The sequence below is a fragment of the Malus sylvestris genome, chromosome 14 (genome assembly GCF_916048215.2).
Source record: "Malus sylvestris chromosome 14, drMalSylv7.2, whole genome shotgun sequence".
NCBI classification, from domain to species: Eukaryota; Viridiplantae; Streptophyta; class Magnoliopsida; order Rosales; family Rosaceae; genus Malus; species Malus sylvestris.
The window spans coordinates 11,217,354-11,241,218 of record NC_062273.1 but is presented as its reverse complement, the minus strand read 5'-3'; the positions used below and the strand labels follow the sequence as shown (position 1 = coordinate 11,241,218).

The 23,865-nt window shown below is 36.6% G+C and overlaps 1 protein-coding gene, 1 long non-coding RNA gene and 1 pseudogene across 3 annotated transcripts; 2 read left to right on the top strand and 1 right to left on the bottom strand.

Annotated features, from left to right (window-relative positions):
• The first annotated feature begins 1,300 nt into the window (after positions 1 to 1,300).
• Positions 1,301 to 23,862, top strand: LOC126598774 (RNA exonuclease 4-like; annotated as a pseudogene).
• Positions 4,190 to 7,155, bottom strand: LOC126598770 (uncharacterized). Of its 2 annotated transcripts, XM_050265129.1 has the most exons (3): positions 5,296 to 7,155; positions 5,153 to 5,228; positions 4,190 to 5,069 (listed from the first exon to the last, which is right to left on the bottom strand). In XM_050265129.1, the coding sequence occupies exon 1, from the start codon at positions 7,143 to 7,145 to the stop codon at positions 5,475 to 5,477; it is 1,671 nt and encodes a 556-aa protein (XP_050121086.1). In that variant the 5' UTR covers positions 7,146 to 7,155; the 3' UTR covers positions 4,190 to 5,069; positions 5,153 to 5,228; positions 5,296 to 5,474. The 2 variants fall into 2 exon arrangements, with proteins under 2 accessions (XP_050121086.1, XP_050121085.1); XM_050265128.1 differs by having other exon boundaries at positions 5,153 to 7,155.
• LOC126598775 (uncharacterized) lies at positions 8,349 to 17,608 on the top strand. Its single transcript, XR_007614962.1, has 9 exons — positions 8,349 to 8,755; positions 8,839 to 8,998; positions 9,104 to 9,172; positions 9,872 to 9,930; positions 10,871 to 15,276; positions 15,360 to 15,519; positions 15,625 to 15,693; positions 16,393 to 16,451; positions 17,392 to 17,608. It is a non-coding gene; the product is annotated as an uncharacterized LOC126598775 (long non-coding RNA).
• Positions 23,863 to 23,865: the final 3 nt, after the last annotated feature.

Genomic DNA, 23,865 nt, shown 5'->3' with positions numbered 1-23,865 from the left:
GTTTACTAGTAATTCAATTGGGTGACGATTAAAAACCATTAATCTTGTCTCAAATCGATGATCTCTTTGACTAACTTTATGGAACCCGAGCTTTCTTCGAGATTGATCTGAAGTTTGGTTGTGACCAGCTGAAGATCTGAAATGATGATGTTCCTAAAACTGCGTTCAAGACTTGACATGTTCATTATCAGTTCCTTGTGATGTCATGCGGGTTGACGAATGCTCCAATATTGTTCATGAACCTGACGGACCATGCATTCCGCCCATATCCCAAAAGATTTATGATAACCTTATCTAGAACTTCTTTGTTTACTCCAATAATAAACTCAAACTTTCTAAACACCGATGATTTGATCTGAGCAATTTCAAAGTGAATTTCCCAAATGCCTATTTTGTTTAGATAATGTGTCTTTTTGGGAGACGTGAGCTCAACTGATGACATTCTTGTCAATCCTAAATATTGTTGTGGTTGTAGAAAATCGGAAACCGTACAAGGTTTTGCGAAATACAAGTTATCTTTGGCCTTGTCATTTACCATTGACGGTTTGTGCTAAATTTCTCTACCATAGTCGTATTCCTTACAAAGTTGACCACTAAAGAAGTCAGTTTCATTTGAGACGTGAATGTAAATAAGTTTCTAACAGTTGAGGTGTTGTCTCTTTCTGACTATTGTCCTTACACTTTTCGATGACAACAATAATTTTGAAATCTACAACAATATTTCACTGAGTGATCTAGCTGATGCAACATGGTAGGGCAACCACTTATGCCTTCCGATAGCTGGAGCCACATGGAGTGAACTATCTTATCTACGACTTATAATTGACAACTACTGCCTCTATGCTAGAAATCTTGATGGCAGTTTCTTTATGGAGAAACGTGCCAAAATCTTCATCGATTCCCTTAAACCCCTCAAATACATCTTCACTTGGAAGAAGTTTAACTGCATACAACAGCAATTGGAAAAAAAATCAACGTCTACGATTGCACAATCGTGTACTACCTTGGTTGTGTAAACGTAGTTATTGACGACCTCAGCAGAAAAGCACATGGACGACTTAGCCGTTTATCCTATTTCAGTTACAACTCACAAGTATTGATGTGACGTTACCTACAAATCATCAGGGAACTTAGTTAGCTAATTTTCAAGTCCGACTATTCCACATTGACTTAGGATGAAAAAGGAGATTGCTTAGGCATTAAGCAAGAAGTTGATTTGTAAGCTAGTTAAAGCATGAAGAAATAAATGGTTCGAGTTGTTACAGTCACTCCTATAAAAGTCGAGTTGGCGTCAGCACCATCTATTATCTGTCAAAGAAAAGGAGAAAGGGTCTAATACCTCTTCAATGAATATTTAGAACTTTAGAAGTGCCAGAATACCATTTAACAAGGCATAAAATTTCCGAGACAATCAGCTATCCATGGAGGAATGTGCTGCATGTTACAAGCAGTACAATAAAAAGAACATCTTTTCGAGCACATTAAGGGCTCTTTCCACTTGGTTCATCAGCCGAGATGTGAATTATGTAAAAAGCACTTCATGTATTTTCAATCACTGAGGGAACATCTCACTGATGAGATTTAATTCCTTGTCCATTTGATATGATCAGATCATTGAGTATTCGTTTTGATTTGTTTATAAGATTGCTTGTTGTTTGATTTCTTTTCAATGGTTCCTACGATTTAGGCTCATTGGCAAAAGCATTTTGCAAGACAATTTTCACTGAACAAGGTTGTCTTCTATGTCTGAAGCTTTTTGATAGCTTTACTTTTCAGAGCGAGCATAAAAACACCTGTTGCCTATCTGCACCTGCTCCTATGGTACGTTGATTAGTTGAATATCGAGTGTCCAGGATAGAATTGGGAAACTTATCATCTTCTAGTACTCAGAATGTTTTAGCCTTTTGACTCATCAAACAGACTCTTAGTTGCAATTATACATAGATGTACGCCTACATTACTTATATTTTCAAGTTTACCTGTTTGCAGGGTACACAATGATGCCGTGTACAGAATCTAAATCTAATATAAACTTGAGCAATGAAGATCACGTTGGAGAGGGTCTTGAAGCAGTTGCTCTGGAATGTGAAATGGTTTGGGGTGGAAGTGATGGATCACTGGACCTATGTGCAAGAGTGCCTGATTGATGAATATGAGAATATCCTCTTCCACACTAATGTGTAGTCAAAAGTTACTGTCAATAATTACAGGTGAATGTTTCTCATTTTGATTTCTTTCAAGAAATTTCAAAGTAAGCCTCAGATGTGTTGAATGTTTATATTCCAGATATGAAGTTACTGGGTTAATAGAAGAGCATCTTAGAAATGCCATGCCATATGAAAATGTGCAAGAGAAAATTTTGCAAATTTTGTACAGTGGAAAGACCAAGGTTCTTGTGGGGCATAATTTGGACTGGGTGTGGATTGCTTGAGATTGAATTATCCTGATTACTAGCTGAGGTATATGTTCCTCTTCTTATATGGCACCAATGCACTTAGTTTACCATACACTAAAACCCCCATCCTAACATATAAACATAAGAATTTTGTAGAAAGTTTAATAAAAATAAATCATTTAATAATTCTGCAGACAAGTTATCTGCACTCTTATTATTCTAGGACATATACTTGTGCCGCCGAGCTGCCTTATTTATCTGCGAAATTGGTGGTATTGCTGTTTCTTAAGACTTTTGCATTTATGGCTGTACTTTTTTTCATTCATGCCAGCCAAGATGAGTATGGCCTTAGTCATGGTGAAATTATGTATAACCGACTAATTTTAATATGACAATTATTTGACATGGTTTCCTAAAAGCTTAGCTTGGAGAAAAGAAATATGTTCTCTGAAGCCTCTCTATGTTTGACGGTTACAGATTCTATATGCAGGGACACTGCAAACTACCATCTGCTGATGAAAACAAATTTGGTCAGTCACTCGCTCAAGTACCTCACACAAACATATCTAGGGCAAGTTTTTCTCTTTCTCATACTTAACTTTTTTCTTTTGGTTTATGCTGATTTTAGTTTGTTTTATTGAACTCTATTACGATTTCGGGTATTTTAAGTTCTGTGTTTGTAAAAGTACCCAAATTATTTGATTCTCATTTTAACTTTGTTGGGGCATAGATACATAATTCACGTTCTCTGTTAGAAGCTCTGTTCATATTATTATTAGGTATACAATGGCAAGTTGAAATCACAAAATTGGCTCATTTCCATCTAGAGAATTTAAGCAACAAACACATCAGTTTTCCACAACTAGTTAATATTAACAGGTGTCACAATCTAATGCTGCCAAGTGTCAACTGATCACGAAGAAGTCTGCTCTCTCACTCACTCACTCTCTCTCTCTCTCTTTCTCTCTCTCTCTCGATATGGTTGTCCTAGTAAATATCAGATGTTCGATATAATCTTTTTAAGAGTTCCAATCATATTCAATTCTAGTTCATTTGAGTAATTCTGCAGAAGTTAATAAGTACTCTAGTTCACACTTTTTTAGCAACTACTATAGACTCTTAGGTACTTTGTAGTGTTTGGTTATCGTAGAAGCCACCTCTAGTTTTTAGCAAGGAAGAAAATATCGGTGATATCGGAAATATCGGTAGTCCGAAAACACGGAAATATCGATGGAAATATCGGTAAAATATCGATATCGATAAAAATTACATGGAAACCACGGAAATTGTAAGAAAAACTTGGAAATTTTTATTGAAACTTTGTAGGATGTTTATTTAGTCAATTATCTATTAGTTTATCACAAAAAATTGGAAGGAAATGCATTGCATGATGGATTTAACATTATCAAGTTGATTATATAGCGATCTGACAAACATTATGAGTGTAGAAAATATGTAGTAATTAATGAAAGAAGTCTAAACACGCCATAATCATTTATATATAATGAATTAGTACAATATTTTACACTTTAGTACCACATAGCGTTCCTATGAGGTTCAAATTTGTCACTATCTTCATCATCTCTATGTGTAGAATGAGTATATTGTGAAGAGTAGTTATCAAATGATAAATCCCCAAAATAGTTTTGCATGTAATTGTTAATATGCCACCCATATGGATCCGAGATTGGTTGAGGTTGTCCATAAGAAAAATCATTTGAAGATTGAGGCTGGGATTGTTTCCATGAGTCGCTCGATTCCATCCCAACAGGAATGGGATATGAAAGGTAGGGAAATGGTTGGTGATGAGTATAACCATAGTTACTACTTCCCAATCCAACAGAGTCTGAAGTTCTAGATAACGAGTCATCTTCTTGACTTGACAAAATCCCTTTGCCTCTTTCTCTGCGAGTATAGTCCTTCCCTATGGCACCAATTCCTGGTCCTGCCCGCCTACTGCCATGGTCATCATCCTGTGTTGCATGCGTGAAGTTTGCCTCACCAGTGAAGGGGCTCATATATCCGGGAGGTGGTGGTCCATAATAGTTTCCATATCCACCACCACTACCTCCAGCTCCACTATGTCCTTCATCATTCCCACCTCCGGTGGTAGGTGAGTCTCCTGATCTTGTACTAGAGCTATCATTAGTACCAGCACGATGTTGTGGTTGTGTAGGATTGGAAGAAGGTGGAATTCCAGTGTTGCTTGGTCTTGGGTACAAAATTTCTTCGAAAGAGTCAGAGCTGCTAGATCCCACCTCCTCCTTTAATACTCTTTCTACATTTATCCCTTCATTACGTGCTTCTTCAGCAACTCTGGGAGCTGGGTTGCCTTCATCATCATCTAAATGAAGAGGTCTAATCCATTGAAAAAGTTGGTTACCCTCCGTATCATCATCTTCACCAACAATATCAAACACATCTAGTGGGTCACCACGGTCGACATGATCGATTTCTGCTTCCTTATCTCGAATTTGAAGCTTCATGTTGTAGTAGCAATAAACTAATTTTTCCAAGCTACTATGAGCCAACTTATTTCTTTGCTTTGTGTGTATGAGTGCAAATGTGCTCCAATTTCTTTCACAAGCAGATGAGGAAGCTGTTTGTGATAATACTTTTATTGCTAACTTTCTCACAGTTGGTGCATCGGTCCCATACATGATCCACCATTCAGCTACAATGAAAAATAATGTTGATAAGCCTAATAACTCCAACAAATTCTATTATAAACTTATAGTGAAATATGTTTATACTCACTAGGAGACATATTTGTTCGAGCAGCAACTGATGTTGGTTCTCCAAATGTTCTTCTTGCATCTTTAAACCATGTTAGCTGAATACAATAAATTGTGTTAGTTTAATCCAACAAAGTAATTATTATAATTTAAGTAATTGTGTACCTCATTTCCAAATTGGCCAACTGCTGGTGATGCAGGGTCTAATTTAGAGTATACATTATGTACAGCACGTATAAGGTTACCATCATCTCCAACACCGGGTCTATATTGGTATCGGGGATTCAAATAATATGTTGTTCAAAGAAACACATACTCTAATAAGATAAATAATACTTATGCAACTAAAGAAATGAATTGCAAATTATGACATAATTTATACCTGCTGCATGTAAATCGTGGTATAATGTTTTATACCATCGGTCTTCAATTATTTTTATGACCCACCTTGCACCATGTTTTCTTTCCAATTCATCCTTCACTACACGCATCAACTCATATACTGCCCCCATAGTAGGATACACTTCTGTGTCAACGATCCGTAAAACTTTGTAAAGAGGTTCAAACACTTGACACACATGTTCTGTTTGACTCCAAAAAGCATGATCAAGCACTATACTTTCCACCATACGACCTGTATTTGAGCGGCTGAAATTGTGGTTGGCCCAATCGTCACTAGTGAATAGTTGCTTCAACCCTGCTTTCTTCTTGAGTAGGCTATTTAATGCAATATAGTTGGTGGCGAATCGAGTGGTAGCTGGACGAATAATTTCTCCTCTGCAAAATTCACGCATCTTTGCTAACAACCAACCGTGATTGTAAATATAATTTGTGATCGTTCTAGCTCTTTTGACCACAGTAGCAACATTCTCTCTCTTCCCCATTGCCTCAAACATGAGATCAATACAATGTGCTGCACATGATGTCCAAAACACATTATGATGCTTCATTAACTTTTTTCCAGCTTTGACAAATGCAGAACCGTTGTCGGTCACGACTTGGACAACATTATGCTCTCCCACCTCCATGATTACATCCCTTAATAATTTGTAAATATACTTGTAATTCTTTATATGGTCTGAAGCATCAACAGACTTCAAAAAAATTGTCTTTCCCTTGGAGTATACCATGAAGTTGATGATAGATAATCTGGTCAGGCCGGTCCATCCGTCACACATGATTGTGCAACCATTAGTTTCCCACTTTGACCTCAACTTGTTAACATACTCGCCAATGTCTTTATACTCCATATCCAAATATTTGTTTCTTATCTCATAGGGAGTGGGAGGTTGTACTCCAACACCGGCCTGTTGACATCCCACTACCATATTTTTGAAATGATGTGATGATGCCTTCGCAGCAGGGACATTTTCATAGATAAAGAACTTGCTAATTAGACGCCCCATTCCCTCCTTCACATTACCTCCCTTGAAATAACTCCAAACACTCTTTTGACGTGCGTTGGATGACTTATATAAACTTGGGGCTATTGGTGGTGTTGGTTGTGATTCTCTAAGACTGCCTCCCCGTCTCATTTGTGCACCACCACTTGTCCCGGAACCTTGTCCCCTATTAGGAATTTTATGAAGGTGTTCTCTTTCCCATGCTGACTGTTTGGAGGCACGTAATGCTTGTTTCAAACTGCGTCGTTCTTCAGGTCCCATGTCATCATCACATTCGTCCTCATCGTCATCATCATCACTGTCAACCGCTTGGCCATAGACTTCTCCCCGTAGCCCAGCTCGAATATTTTCCATTCCTTGTGTCATCTTTTCCTTCTGCTGTTTTTTATTTTTTAATAATGTGCTGATGAATGCCTTCACTTCTGGGGGGACATTATCGCATCGTTGGACATTTTTTGCTGGATCTAATCCACTAAGATGGTACTTAAGTCGTGTCACTCCACCACTCTTCATTACCCGACCACAATATTTGCAAATTGTGCCATGTTTGTTTCCGTCTATTGGGTCGCCATGTTCCCAAGCTGGATCACGTTTAGTAGCTCCACTAGACATCTTAAACGTACCTAAATTTATTTTTCATGAAAATTAGACAAAAGAATTAAATAATAAAGTTTTTTAAGAGAACCTAAATAATAAAGTTATTGTACAGAAGAATACAATATGAAGTAAAGAAAATGATTGTAAAAATTTAAGTAATTAAAAAAATTATATGGAATAATAAAACATAATATTAATGAATAATAATCCAATTTGATAAAAAATAATCCTAATATAAATGATGAATAATATTCCTTTTTGATAATAATCCTAATATAAATAATCCTACTATAAATGATGATAATTATGTTTCATGAAAATAATCCTAATATAAAACATAGTGATGAATAATATTCCTTTTTGATAATAATCCAATTTAATAATAATCCACTTTAATAATAATCCAATTTAATGAATAATCCAATTTGATAATAAAAAAAACCTAATATTAATGAATAATCCAATTTGATAATAAAAAAAACCTAATATTAATGAATAAAAATGAATAATTCGTTTTTTTTTCCCTAAGTTTTGGACCTTTTGGTTCAACCCAACCCAACTCAAGTGTGGTTATGTTTGAGATTTGGGCCTAAGGTCAAGTTTGGAGACTACATTGAGTGGGTTTTAATGAATAGTCCAATTTGATAATAAGCCAATTTAATGAATAATAATCCAATTTTATAATAATCTAATTTAATGAATAATAATCCAATTTGATAATAAAAAAACCTAATATTAATGAATAATAATCCTATTTGATAATAAAACCTAATATTAATAAAATAATAAATAACATTAAACATATTAAAATTATCCTAGGGAATAATTATACAACATTACTTAATTACTTACAAAAATTAACAAGTAATTGTTAACATTACTTAACTACTTACAAAAATTAACATGCAAGTATTAATTACTTAAAAAAATTAACATACGAGTCCACACAAATTTATTTGTTGTTGTATAAATTACAATAATATAAATATAAGTTTGTAAACTTAACTTAAATATGGAACCCTTTGTGTTCAAGCTTTGGAATGGATCTGGAATGGCTTTGAAAATGGTAAGGGAAATAAAATAATAAATAACATTAAACATATTAAAATTATCCTAGGGAATAATTATACAACATTACTTAATTACTTAAAAAAAATTAACATGTAATTGTTAACAATACTTAATTACTTACAAAAACTAACATGCAAGTATTATTGTCACAGCCCGTTCCAAATTATTATATTCGTGGCTGTGAATGAACGAAATTGCCCTTAAGAAATACTAAATTTGTGAAGCTCAGGTTGCTAATTATCTAGGTTCCTAAGTTTGAAAATAAAATGGAATTTAATAAGGATGGAACTTAGATTTTTAGGTTAAAATGTTAAAGTTTGGTGTTTGGAGATTGGAATAAGGACCACGTGGGATCCCCACATCCCTCAAAACCCTCCTCATTTCCCGTTCACTGTCTTTCTCTCTCCTCCTTCACGATTTCTCACTCTCTCTGTCTCTCTCCTTCGAACTCACACGGACCACCACCAAAACCACCCTAAATCTATACCAACGTCAAGTTTGAGACCACCATTGGAATCCTGAGGACTTCACGATCACGTTGGTATCCATTTCAGGTAAGTTTTACTTCGGAAAACCTAGATTCTAAACTCCCCATGAAAGTGTACTGTTCATGAGCTTTGAATTGGTTGATTTTTAGGACAATCCAAGCTCATAGTGAGCTTAGTGAGGTCCCAAGGAAGCTCGGAGTGCTTCGTTGGAAGTTTTTGGACGTAAGAACACGGAGATCGACAAGTTCAAAGTTTGGCCGGAGCTTTCGAGGCGTTTTCCGGCGAATCGCCGGCGAGTTAGGAGTCGAGGTAGGTATCAATCTCTTCGTCTCGTCAAGTAATACAACTTTCCTTTTTGTTTCACTCAATTTCGTTGAGTATTGAAGAAGTTATACTCATTTGAAAAATACCCAGTTTCCGGCGACCTCCGAGGCTTTCGAGGCCGTTTCCGGCCAAACCACGGCGAACTAGGTGTTGTTCAAGGTACCATTCTCTTTGTCTCTTCAAGGGCTACAACTTTCGTTTTTGAATCACTTGATTTCGTTGAGAAATGACAAAGTTATGGCAATTTGAAAAACTGTTCAGAAAACGGCCGCCGGAAAAACCAGTCCGGCGACCCAAGGAAGAAGAAGGTGCTACAGTAAAAATAAAAAAATAAAAATAAAATTATTTTAAAAATATGTCGACGTCCGTGACGTCGAGTAGATCACTGTGGTATATTCATATACCTAAATTGAACACCGTATGAGAAAGTTATTGAAGATTGTTGGTTAGGTGTTCAAATAACGTTTTATAGTTTTCACATTTAGGTGAAAATGTGAATTGATGATCCGACCGTTGGATCATCACCAAACTTTGATACGTTATAGTACGTAATATTTGAGGATTATTGGAACTTACGGATTGGGAATCCGAGTTACGGATCTTCCGGAATTGGAATTGTAAGTCCATAATATAAAATGTTAACCGTCACTTAGTTTTGGAAATTGACGGAGATCCGACCGTTGGATGGTAATGAAATTTTAGGATGTTATCCTAGAGATATATTGTGGACCTCTGGAAGTTATGGATTTAAAATCTGAGTGGCAGATCTTCCGGATCGAACTACGTAGTGACGTATTTTATATAAGTTATATATTCTATCGATATGAATTCTGAGGTTGGATTTGATTACTATTCTAGGCGGCGATCGTCGTGACGCCTTGATGTGTGGTGCTAGGGAGTTGTTGGACGAACTCCAGGTGAGTGGGCAGTTTTGTTTTCCGTATATATATATATACTTAACGTTTTCCCAGAAATTGAAAATGCATGAAATTATGTTTAAAATGAAATGCATATGAGTTATGTGGAAAAACGGGAAGTGAAATACCATGCATAGAATTGATATGAAAAGTATATAGAAATGTGAGTTGAAATGCCATGCATGAATTAATATATGATGCATATGTATGAATTGGTGCGGTGGACGCACAGGTAAGAATTGATTTATGATGCATATGTATGAAATGGTGCGGTGGACGCACAGATGAGTATTTAATTACTGTTATGATGATGATGATATATATTGAGCTCAAATCCTGCACCATGGTTTAGTGCTTATAGTATTCACCGCATCGCACGCTCGCCTTGGATCCAAGTAGATGCTAGTCGTACAGTCCACGCGGAGTGGGTACGACAGACCAGTCGCGAGAGTGTTAGTGAGATTCCGACTGGTGGGTGACCTTAGATTATGTGCACAGATGATTTATGAGAAGCACTAGAGCGTAACTTGTGTGCAGAAGGCCGGACGGGTCACAGAGGTGACTCCGGTAGAGTGATAATGATAGATTTTGAGCTCTAGGTTCAACCGTATAGGGCTATTAGAGGGCCTACGGTTGATTACTTTCTTGCACCTGATATGATTATGTTGATGCATTCATACCTTATTACTGTTGAGATGATGTGGCATGGCATAATTAATATGAGAAATGTTGAGATGACATGGCATGGCATGATTGATAAAGAGATAATGTTGAGATAGTAAAAATGAAGTTTTGAGAATATATATGTATATTTATATTTTACATTTCTGGGAAAGTATACAGGTTTTACGGAGAGGGGTTACAACGTTTTGAGAAATGTTTGGATTTGGAAAAGAATTGTTTTACTGACCCACTCAATTTTGGTTTTGCGCCCCTCCAGGTTCAGGAATCACAAAGGTGTGGTGACTACGAGGAATTCGACGGTGTTCTGACAGATTTGACAAAATTAGGACTCACCTTCGGGTGTATCAACTTATAAATTGTATAATTAAAGCTTCCGTACTGTGCAAATGGTTACGTCACTCTCACGTGACGGCCAGCATGCCCTCCTTCGGGACGGGGTGTGTCAGTTGGTATCAGAGCATGGTTGCAATCTTGGACATCTTGAGAAGTTTCTAGTGAATTCTGTCAGAACTACACCGCCTCGTAGCAAACCACGTAGTTAGAGGAACTTAGTCTCCCTGATTTAGCGGGTTAGGGGAAACTATTCTTATGGTGATTCAGTATATTAGAAAAATGGACATTTTAAGACGGGTTATGAGTTGAATTTGAATCACTTAAGAGAAATGATGAACCTGAGGGAACAAAGTGACGGATTAACCAATTGGAAAAGATGTTTCGGAATATGCAAGTCAAAGGAATCTTCCTTCTGACAAGGGGTCGAGACGACTACCTGGTTTTGGTTATGAATTTGTATCCTGGTGGAAACAGGAGTATGAATTGTTGTCACCAGAGGAATCAGTCGATTGAGAATTGTTTAAGGACTTGTTTAAAGGAAAAGTTTATCCCTCCGGCATTTATCGATGGTAGTAAACAAGAGTTTACAAATATGAGACAAGGAAGGTGATGATCGAGGGATATTATAGAAAGTTTTCAGACTTGCCTCGTTCCATCCAGATATTGTTGTTAATTTGGTGGAGGTGTTATATTGTTTTAAGCTGGGTGGCAAAAAAGGGAAGTGGTATTTTGGGTGACCACTATCCATTGTACTTCTTACCAAGAATATACGAGATGCTGTTGAGTCTTGAGGACTCTGAGAATATGATCAGCTAGAGTGAAGAGGAATAAGAAAAGAATGGGAAATAAAAGAAGACGATAAAGTTAATGATTCGTCATATCAAGAATATCGAAGGATTCAGAGCTTCGAAAGAAGTGAAGCTAGAGTTAATTCTTCCAGCTGAGGTTTTAGTGTCGTTGGTCAGAGTAAAAGTGATGGATATACTGGTAATCCCAGATATTTGAGACAAGGTGTCTCGAGTAAAAGAAATGTACCTTGTGCAGCAGGTACAAAATTAACACTTTGGGAAATGTGAAATTAATGAATGTGTTTATGTGAACAGAGGGGACACAGAATTGTGAATCGTCCCTAGAATCCGTTGTACTCAATAATTTTCCATGATATCATAGTGTCGATTCAGCAGAGTTATGGACTTAGTAGTTTGGTCGGATTGACCGTGAGTACAGAGAGATTTGATGAGTTATATGTTCAGCCGTACAGGCCACGAGAAGTGGATTCGATTGACACATGCGAAATTTGTGAGTTATAGGCTCAGCCGTACCGACCACGCGGAGTGGATCCGGCCGACGTATTATTGAGATAAGAGTTGAATCAGCCGTATTGGTCATTCTAGTTGACTTCGGCTGATATATTTCTTATTATGTATGTTATTACCTTGAGAGTAGTAAATAAATGTAGTTGAGATGAGTGTATGTATTTTGCATTGAGTGACAAAATAGTAATGTTATATCTTTGAGAGTGGTTGCCTACTTATCGAGACAACGATGATTTATCAGTATTGCGGGCTGCAGACCGTAATATTAATAACTCATTCGTGGATTCGTTAAGCAAGCAACCCGGTAGATTATTTTATGTTAGTATTGTACTTATTTGGAATGCTTAATAATAATAAAATATATATTGTATCAGTTAATTCTGTTCCATTAGATTGGTTGGTTATAATTGTGACAAGACGAAATGTTATGGGAAACCAGTACTTTCCATCGATCTGGATGAACAGAGATTACTTTTGTAAGTATGCAAAATGGATTGAGTCAGGCTGTTATTTATGCTGTGAGAGCAAAGAGATTGTTTTCGAAAGACTGTCAAAAATACTTAGCTCATGTGGTGCTAAATGATGTTGTTTGGAGTAGTGTGAATAATGTCGAAAGAGTTAGACTTTTCTTGATGTCTTCCTTGAAAGTATACCTGGATTGCCTTCAGGCAGAGATATGAGGTTCATTATTGATTTGTTGCCAGGTATAAATTTATATTGGAGATTGGTTCAGGATGAGTTAAGGGAATTGGAAATTCAGTTGAAAGAATTGGTTGATAAAAGTTTCATTCAACCTAGTACAACACTTTTGAGGAGCCCCAGTTTGTTGGTGAGGAAGAAAATGGATCTTGAGACTGTTCATTGATTATAGACAATGGAGTCGGGTAACGATTGAGAACCGTTATCCATGGTGATGTACTGATGTTTATTTAACCAGCTCAGAAGTAATTGCGAAGATTCAAAGATTGAATTGAGGTCTGGTTATTACCAATTAAAGATTATGAGCGACGTTGTTCTTAAGATTGTTTTATGAACTATGGTGATGCTATATGGATACTCATGCTGTTTTATGAGTTATTGGATGAAGTATTCCAATAATGCCTTGATAAATAGATATCATTTTCATTGAAGATATTCTGGCATATTCTGAGCCAGAGCAGAGCATGTAAACGTATTAAGTCGGTGGAATAAAGATTGGAAGAATGTCGGTTGTATGCTAAGTAGCAAATGCTAAAGTTAGATGAATCAGGTGGCATTCTGAGATTTGTTATATATTCTTAAGGTATTCAAGTGAATCCTTAAAAGATAGCAGAAATTGAGAATTTGGAACAACCACGAGTCGTAATTGAGATTTGGAATTTCTTAGCTTACCAGGCTATTTTGGATGGTTGTGAAAGAATTTTTAGTCATTGCGTTGTCATTAACGAGACTGATGAGAAAAGAGGTTATGTATGAGTGGGAAGGAATTGTAAGCAAAGGATTCAACAACTGAAGTATTTCCTCACTCATGCACGTATTTTAATATTCCCAGAAGATAGCGATAATTATCGGTATATGGTGATGTTACATTAAATGTTCTTGGATATGTACTAATGCAAATGTTAGGGTGATTGCATACGTTTCACGACAAATGGAATCTCATGAGATGAATTACCCTACTAGTGATTTGGAAGTCACGATTACCATCCTTGCTGTGAAGTTATGGAGACATTATATTTTAGTGAGAATGCAAGATTTTACAAATCAAAAGAGTCTTCAATATCCATTACTTGGAAGGATTTTGATATGAGGCAGCGAAAGTGAATTGTATTGCTTAATGAACATGATTGTACGATCAGGGTGATCGTAAAGTTTGTTCTAGCTGAAGCACTTGATAAGAAGACTGCAGTAAGAATTAATATCTAGTACGCTTGCCAAGATTATCTTCTTGTGGATTGGAAATCAACTAAAGTAAAGTTAAGAATGGAAGATCGAGAAGAAGTTATACTTGTTAAGTAACAAGTTAGTACATTTACTCCAGTGTTGAGTAACAACCTTTCCCAGACAGTGCAACATTACTTATTTGTTTTATGGAAAAGAGAATTGGTTTAAGGAACTGCTGAGTTTCTTAAGTATGTTGGTTGTGCAGTTTCCGAAGTAACGCCATAAGGATCATGAAATGTGTCATGTGAGTCGGTTTTTGATGACTTGTGAATGGAATGTTTCTGGGTAGAGAAGGATTCGATCAAGAAAGAGTTTTAGTAGACCCTGAGACTATGGATGAGTTTCCTCAAAGTATTCAGGTGATTAAGTTAACCTGAAGTAACCAGGAATGGCAAAAGACATCAACAGATGGATATGCCACTAATCGAGTATATAAGGTAAATGGTTTTATATTTTAGAAGTGTTCACCTTAGAAAAGTAGAATTTGGATTGGAAAAAGAAGGTCCTGAGAGTTAAGATAGAGTAAATGGTAAAAGTTTTGTGAAGGAATCATTCAGTGGAAGAAAATTACGTGGGAGAAAAAGAATCGGATGAAAGAAACTTACCGAGGTTGGTATAAGTGTTGATGAATTGGTTGGTTGCTGGAATTTCGGGGACGAAATTCTATAAGGAGGGAAGATTGTCACAGCCCGTTCCAAATTATTATATTCGTGGCTGTGAATGAACGAAATTGCCCTTAAGAAATACTAAATTTGTGAAGCTCAGGTTGCTAATTATCTAGGTTCCTAAGTTTGAAAATAAAATGGAATTTAATAAGGATGGAACTTAGATTTTTAGGTTAAAATGTTAAAGTTTGGTGTTTGGAGATTGGAATAAGGACCACGTGGGATCCCCACATCCCTCAAAACCCTCCTCATTTCCCGTTCACTGTCTTTCTCTCTCCTCCTTCACGATTTCTCACTCTCTCTGTCTCTCTCCTTCGAACTCACACGGACCACCACCAAAACCACCCTAAATCTATACCAACGTCAAGTTTGAGACCACCATTGGAATCCTGAGGACTTCACGATCACGTTGGTATCCATTTCAGGTAAGTTTTACTTCGGAAAACCTAGATTCTAAACTCCCCATGAAAGTGTACTGTTCATGAGCTTTGAATTGGTTGATTTTTAGGACAATCCAAGCTCATAGTGAGCTTAGTGAGGTCCCAAGGAAGCTCGGAGTGCTTCGTTGGAAGTTTTTGGACGTAAGAACACGGAGATCGACAAGTTCAAAGTTTGGCCGGAGCTTTCGAGGCGTTTTCCGGCGAATCGCCGGCGAGTTAGGAGTCGAGGTAGGTATCAATCTCTTCGTCTCGTCAAGTAATACAACTTTCCTTTTTGTTTCACTCAATTTCGTTGAGTATTGAAGAAGTTATACTCATTTGAAAAATACCCAGTTTCCGGCGACCTCCGAGGCTTTCGAGGCCGTTTCCGGCCAAAACACGGCGAACTAGGTGTTGTTCAAGGTACCATTCTCTTTGTCTCTTCAAGGGCTACAACTTTCGTTTTTGAATCACTTGATTTCGTTGAGAAATGACAAAGTTATGGCAATTTGAAAAACTGTTCAGAAAACGGCCGCCGGAAAAACCAGTCCGGCGACCCAAGGAAGAAGAAGGTGCTACAGTAAAAATAAAAAAATAAAAATAAAATTATTTTAAAAATATGTCGACGTCCGTGACGTCGAGTAGATCACTGTGGTATATTCATATACCTAAATTGAACACCGTATGAGAAAGTTATTGAAGATTGTTGGTTAGGTGTTCAAATAACGTTTTATAGTTTTCACATTTAGGTGAAAATGTGAATTGATGATCCGACCGTTGGATCATCACCAAACTTTGATACGTTATAGTACGTAATATTTGAGGATTATTGGAACTTACGGATTGGGAATCCGAGTTACGGATCTTCCGGAATTGGAATTGTAAGTCCATAATATAAAATGTTAACCGTCACTTAGTTTTGGAAATTGACGGAGATCCGACCGTTGGATGGTAATGAAATTTTAGGATGTTATCCTAGAGATATATTGTGGACCTCTGGAAGTTATGGATTTAAAATCTGAGTGGCAGATCTTCCGGATCGAACTACGTAGTGACGTATTTTATATAAGTTATATATTCTATCGATATGAATTCTGAGGTTGGATTTGATTACTATTCTAGGCGGCGATCGTCGTGACGCCTTGATGTGTGGTGCTAGGGAGTTGTTGGACGAACTCCAGGTGAGTGGGCAGTTTTGTTTTCCGTATATATATATATACTTAACGTTTTCCCAGAAATTGAAAATGCATGAAATTATGTTTAAAATGAAATGCATATGAGTTATGTGGAAAAACGGGAAGTGAAATACCATGCATAGAATTGATATGAAAAGTATATAGAAATGTGAGTTGAAATGCCATGCATGAATTAATATATGATGCATATGTATGAATTGGTGCGGTGGACGCACAGGTAAGAATTGATTTATGATGCATATGTATGAAATGGTGCGGTGGACGCACAGATGAGTATTTAATTACTGTTATGATGATGATGATATATATTGAGCTCAAATCCTGCACCATGGTTTAGTGCTTATAGTATTCACCGCATCGCACGCTCGCCTTGGATCCAAGTAGATGCTAGTCGTACAGTCCACGCGGAGTGGGTACGACAGACCAGTCGCGAGAGTGTTAGTGAGATTCCGACTGGTGGGTGACCTTAGATTATGTGCACAGATGATTTATGAGAAGCACTAGAGCGTAACTTGTGTGCAGAAGGCCGGACGGGTCACAGAGGTGACTCCGGTAGAGTGATAATGATAGATTTTGAGCTCTAGGTTCAACCGTATAGGGCTATTAGAGGGCCTACGGTTGATTACTTTCTTGCACCTGATATGATTATGTTGATGCATTCATACCTTATTACTGTTGAGATGATGTGGCATGGCATAATTAATATGAGAAATGTTGAGATGACATGGCATGGCATGATTGATAAAGAGATAATGTTGAGATAGTAAAAATGAAGTTTTGAGAATATATATGTATATTTATATTTTACATTTCTGGGAAAGTATACAGGTTTTACGGAGAGGGGTTACAACGTTTTGAGAAATGTTTGGATTTGGAAAAGAATTGTTTTACTGACCCACTCAATTTTGGTTTTGCGCCCCTCCAGGTTCAGGAATCACAAAGGTGTGGTGACTACGAGGAATTCGACGGTGTTCTGACAGATTGGACAAAATTAGGACTCACCTTCGGGTGTATCAACTTATAAATTGTATAATTAAAGCTTCCGTACTGTGCAAATGGTTACGTCACTCTCACGTGACGGCCAGCATGCCCTCCTTCGGGACGGGGTGTGTCAATTAACATTACTTAATTACTTAAAAAAATTAACATGCAATTGTTAACATTACTTAATTACTTACAAAAACTAACATGCAAGTATTAACATTACTTAATTACTTACAAAAACTAACATGCAAGTATTAATTACTTAAAAAAATTAACATGTAATTGTTAACATTACTTAATTACTTACAAAAACTAACATGCAAGTATAATTACTTAAAAAAAATTAACATGTAATTGTTAACATTACTTAATTACTTACAAAAACTAACATGCAAGTATTAACATTACTTAATTACTTAAAAAAATTAACATGCAATTGTTAACATTACTTAATTACTTACAAAAACTAACATGCAAGTATTAATTACTTAAAAATTTAACATACGAGTTCACACAAATTTTTTTGTTGTTGTATAAATTATAAGAATATAAATATAAGTTTGTAAACTTACTTTAAATATGGAACCCTTTGTGTTTAAGCTCTGGATCTGGAATGACTTTGAAAAGGGTAAGGGAAATAAAATAATCGAAAAGGCTCCTCTGATACTCCACCTCTTGAAATTTTTTCACAATGACAACTTTGAAAGAATATCACAATAGCTCTGATACTCCACCTTTTAAAACAATATCGGCACACGGTTTTGAATGAAACCACCGTCCATGGTTTGAAAAGACTACAAATTATAATTGTAAAAGCTGCATGAAATTGTCCAAATAATTGTAAAACTTGTCGAGAATATGGAGTGAGTCATGTGTCCTCCTGACAGGAGGAACCCACACACACACACACACAAATGACCACCATTCATGGTCTGAAAAGAATACAAATTATAATTGTAAAAGCTGCATGAAATTGTCCAAATAATTGTAAAACTTGTCGGGAATATTGAGTGAGTTGTATCCTCCTCACAGGAGGAACCCACACACACACACACACAAATGACACATCGCACGCACACAACGCACGCACGCAGACACGACCTCAGTCTCTCTCTCTCTCGATCCTTCTCGATCTCTCTTCTCCCTTCTCTTCTTCCACACACACACTCACACAGAGAGCTCATCAGTCTCTCTCTCTCTCGATCATCCTTCTCGATCTCTCTTCTCCCACACACACACTCACACAGAGAGCTCCACAGGTTGACATCGGATCCAACACACGCACACACAGAGATCGGACACACAGAGATCTCCGATCTCTCTTCTCCCAAACACACACACGCACACAGAGATCTCTCGATCTCTCTTCTCCATTCTCCGATCTCTCTTCTCCCTTCTCCAATCTCTCTTCTCCCAAACACCCACATACAAAGAGAGATCTCCGATCTCTCTTCTCCCAAACACACACACACACACACAGATCTCTCGATCTCTCTTCTCCCTTCGCCGTTGATCGTGGCTCTGGCGAAGTCAGAGTTGTCTCAGTCGTCTGTGGCGGTGCGCCGCTGAGCAAGGATCGTTCGTCTTCGTCTTCGTCAGGTGAGATTCCATTGAAACCCTAAACCCTAAACCGACTTCACCCTGCCTTGAATCGTTTATGCATGCGTGAAATCTGAAGTATATATGTGAAATTGATGTTAAAATTCGTGTTTTTGCAAGGTTTTTGGGACGAAACAGGCCCGGGAATAGGCACACCGTCTCCGGCGTTCTTCTCCGACGTCGCCTCGGATTCCGATTCCACCAACCCATGGAAATTTCGCCGATATTTCCAAAATATCGCGATATTATCGATATTATCGATAATATCGCGATATTTGGCCGAAAACCATTCGGATACCACTTATAATATCGCTCCCCCGAAAAACCGATAATATCGGCGATATTTCGCCGATATTATCGGCATTTTCTTCCATGTTCCAGTGAATGAAAAATGTAATGAGGAGACTTTATAGGTATGAGATACAGTCAGGTTCACATGAGCTATATGTGGATTGTGTGTCAGTGATGAGACTATACAAAAGATTCAGTGCACTAGATCATGAGAGAGAGGGAATCGGGCATCAGTTGCTTCTGGAAAGTTTTGAGGCATTGAAAACCACCAAACTTGAGGAGATGGTAGTGAACGATCTTTATGAAATATCAACGCCAAAGTACAGGTGTTGGCGCCTGGATTTAGTGCAAACATAGATTCTTACTTGACGTTTCGACAATCTTCAGTCACATCACATGGGATTGATGGAAATACCTTTACTTTGAAGTTCGACTCTAAAGCTTTCGGAGATTTTGATGTATTTAAGTTTGTTCGCGTCTCTTTTGCCTTTCTCGTCTTAGATGGTCAAGTGACTAAGGACACTATTGCTAAGAAATTTTGAAATTCCCTTGTTAGTGTTGATGAATTCTAGTGCAATGGTGCAAAATCTGTTGGTGTATTTCATTAATATATATATATATATATATATATGGTGTTGCATGAGAGACTGGCTGCAATGCCATGTCTCTTGGAATTGAATATATATATATATATATTTATATATATAATGTGTTGCTTACGTGTATAATGGGAGAAAGGCTGCAGTGACGTGCCTTTTTTTCTTTCCATTTGACGTGTCTCTTAGATTGAAGAAGCATGACTACAGTTGCTATGTAGCAATAAGATTGCATCTTTTCGGAAAAATGAAAGGATGCAGCAGGTTGTCTTTTTAGAAAATGAAAGGATGCAACACGTTGTGTTTTTGATTAAAAGATGCATCCAGTCGGTGGCAATGATGCAGGAAATTGATGCGATGAAAGTTAAGCACTCAAATTAAACCCTCTTGTTGTCAAATTGTAGTAAAAATGCAAGTAGGGATCGTTCTAAACCGGGGATTAGGAGGGCTTGCTAAAACCTCTAAACTAACTCAAAAACATAAAAACAAAGTTAAAAACATTTGAATAGACTCAAAGGACTCAAAACAGATTCTAAAGACGCAAAACAACTTAAAAACACTCAAAATTGCATAAAAACACTTACTGTGCAGATTTGACTCTAACACAACTTTGGATGAATTTAGTGTTTTGGTTTGAATCAAAACACTCAAAAACACTAACGAAATAGAAATTTAACAATTTGAAACAACAAAGTAAAAGGGGGATTTTGGTTTTGATGAATTCGAAACAAACAAACAACTTATAAAATTAGCCAGATTGTAAAGCGAATTTAAGAAATGAGATGATGGATGGATTAGTTAGAGGTCCGTTCTTCGCACATGACACACTTGTACATGAATTGATTTCCAATTCATTTTCAATAAACTATGATGCTCAACACCCCAGATTAACTGTGATGCACAAATTAACCCTCAAATTTTCCTTTACTCATTGAATTGGATGAATGCATGCGACAACCCAAATCATTCTCTAAAAATCCCCTATATGAATGCATAATAGAGATACAATCAGAGATCATTACGTTCAATGAAAATCATAAGTGTTGACGAGGCAATTATAACTATGAATGCATGATACAATTGTCAAGAATTCAATTAATGCGATTGTGATAAACAACCTTCACTACTCATCAATATAAACTTGTAACGATTAGGTGAAACTCATTTATATTCTAGCATCTAATTCATGCATGAAAACTAAGTATGCATCCTTAATAAACATACAAGAATTAGTTATGAATAAAATAGATAATTGAATTGCAATCACAACTTATCAAATCACAATTGGAAGAAATCAATTCAAATCTCAAGCATGTGCATGGCTTCAAACTTCCCCCTAACTAAATAGGGGCTTAGCCACTCATAATTGCAACAAAATTAGAAAATAACAAGGTAGACATTGAAAGCAAGAACGAAGTACACTTAAAACACTCCAAAGTTCCAAGCTTGAAACGCCAATGACCTTTGTTTTCACCACCTTGTTGTAGCACAAGTGTCTAGGATGTGTATGGATATATGGATGGAATGGATTTGCACGGCTAAGAGATGAAAGTGTATGGATTGGTGAGATGTAGTATGGCTAGATGAATGGATGGAGGTCACAGGAAGGAAATTGTGTTTGTGAATGAAGTTGTGAGATGTGAAATGTAGTGTCTTTGGATGATGGCCCCCAAATTATGGTGAAGGGTGGATGTATTTATAGGCTAAGGAGAGGAGTGTATGGAGTTGTAATGAGTGGATGTAATGGGTGTAGTGGGTTGTGGTAATGAGTGGATATAATGGGTGTAGTGGGTGGATATTTGGTAATGAGTGGATGTAATGGGTGTAGTGGGTGGATGTAATGGGTGTAGTGGATGAGTGTTTGGTAATGAGTGGATGTAATGGGTGTAGTGGATGGATGTTTGGAGAATGGATGTGTTGGGTGCAATGAGTGGATGTAGTGGTAGGTGAATGTGTGTGTTGGGTGAAATGAGTGTGCTAAAATGGTTATTTATAGGGAGATGATGCACAAACTTCAAATTTCGTCCATTCCTTTTGCTCCAAGCATATGCAATCCATTCCATGCCTAAAAATGCTCCAAAATGCTCCAAAATCCACTTCTTTGCCACATTAACCCTTTGGACCTACAAACACACGAAAATAACTTAAAATACTAAAATAACTATGAACTAACAACATAAATGCCAAGAAACAAGCTAACTAAGTCGCATAAATATGCTCCTATCAGAAATCATGACCTTTTATATACACACTTTGATCCATCTTCAAAGGGTTCCATAGTATCTATAAATAGCCCATGTTGGCTGCAATAATTATTATTAATTTTCCACTCAAATAAAAAACATTGTTCATGAGATTTGGAGGGTTTTAAAAATCTAAACGACCATGTAACCATCGTCTAAGCATTGAGGATGTAATTATGAATGTTTTTATACTTTCACATCTTTCAGACTTATACATTAATGATTATGAATTTTGTTTATTTTGAACACCATTAAAAATACTATTCATGAGAGTTCATATGGTTTTAAAAATTCACACAATCATATACTCATCCTCAAAGCGTAGAGGATGCGACTAGTAGCGTTTGCATATTTTTTCATATTTTTCGCATATGTAAATTAATTATTATAATTTTTTAATGTGTTTAGTATTTTTAAATTACTTGATATTTTTATTTTAATGTGTTTTATGATTTTTAATCTCAATCTTTGCCTATAATATACTATAAAAATGAATAAATAAATAAAACTTCAATTTTAAAATTTATATAGAATAATAATAGAATAATAATCAATAAACAATATATACATATTCATTATATCTATTGTATTTTATAGTAAGCGTTTTTTAGTAGTTTAAAAAATTAAAATCACCAATATAACTTTTTCTTATCGTGTCGAAACAGGTTACCCGCATGTCACTCTTGTGTAAACTTGTTAAGGACCCGTTATTAACGGGTTATTATCATGTGACCCGATTAGTTATCGTGTGGACCTAAAACCCGTTATTTTCATGTCATTTACGTGTCGTGTTAACGGGTCGTGTAAGAAATTTCCAGGTCTATTCTTGATCCAAATCTACAACCTATTCTTGAACCTAATGCTGCAGATAATGAACAAATTATTGCCAACAGAAAGAAGAGTGAAGACGATGAATTGATGTGCAGAGGACATATCCTGAATACTTTGTCAAATCGGCTCTACAATTTATTTTCTACAACTCAATCTCCAAGGGAAATATGGAATGCTCTTGATGAGAAGTATACATCGGAGAAAAAAGGTACCTAGAAATTTATCATGTTTAAGTTCTATGAATTCACTATAACTGATGGCAAATCCATTGTGAACCAAGTTCAAGATTTATAACTTTTGGTCACAAAGCTTCGTGAAGTCAAAATAATTGTTCCGGATGCATTACAAGTAGGGGCTATCATGTCAAAATTACCCCCTGGTTGGAACAATTATAGAAAGAAGCTTTTGCATATGGCAGAAGATATAAGTCTCCAAGATCTCATGAAGGGGATCCAAATTGAAGGGGAGACTCGGAAACGAGAAAAATATTTTTCCTCACAAGACTTCACTAAGATTAATTATGTTGAAAGAAACAATAGTAAGTTCAAAAAGAACTTGAAAGCAAATAACCTAGGAAAGTTCAAAAAGACATCTTTTGGCACCAACAGTGGCAAGAAAAATGCAACTTGCCACCATTGTGGAAAGAAATGCCACTTTATTCGTGATTGTAGATTCAAGAAAAATGAGGACGCCAAATTAAACAAAGCAAATATGGTAGAGGAAACTCATACTAAAGATATAATTGCTATGGTGTTTGAAATGCAAATTGGCATGATTATTGAATTGAACATGGCTGCAGCCGTTAAATCTTCTGACTGGTGGCTGGATTCTGGTGCTACCATACATGTTTGCAAT

Bases quoted from the DNA above. Each gene is read 5' to 3' on its own strand.
- LOC126598770 (XM_050265128.1), bottom strand. From the start codon at position 7,145: ATGTCTAGTGGAGCTACTAAACGTGATCCAGCTTGGGAACATGGCGAC.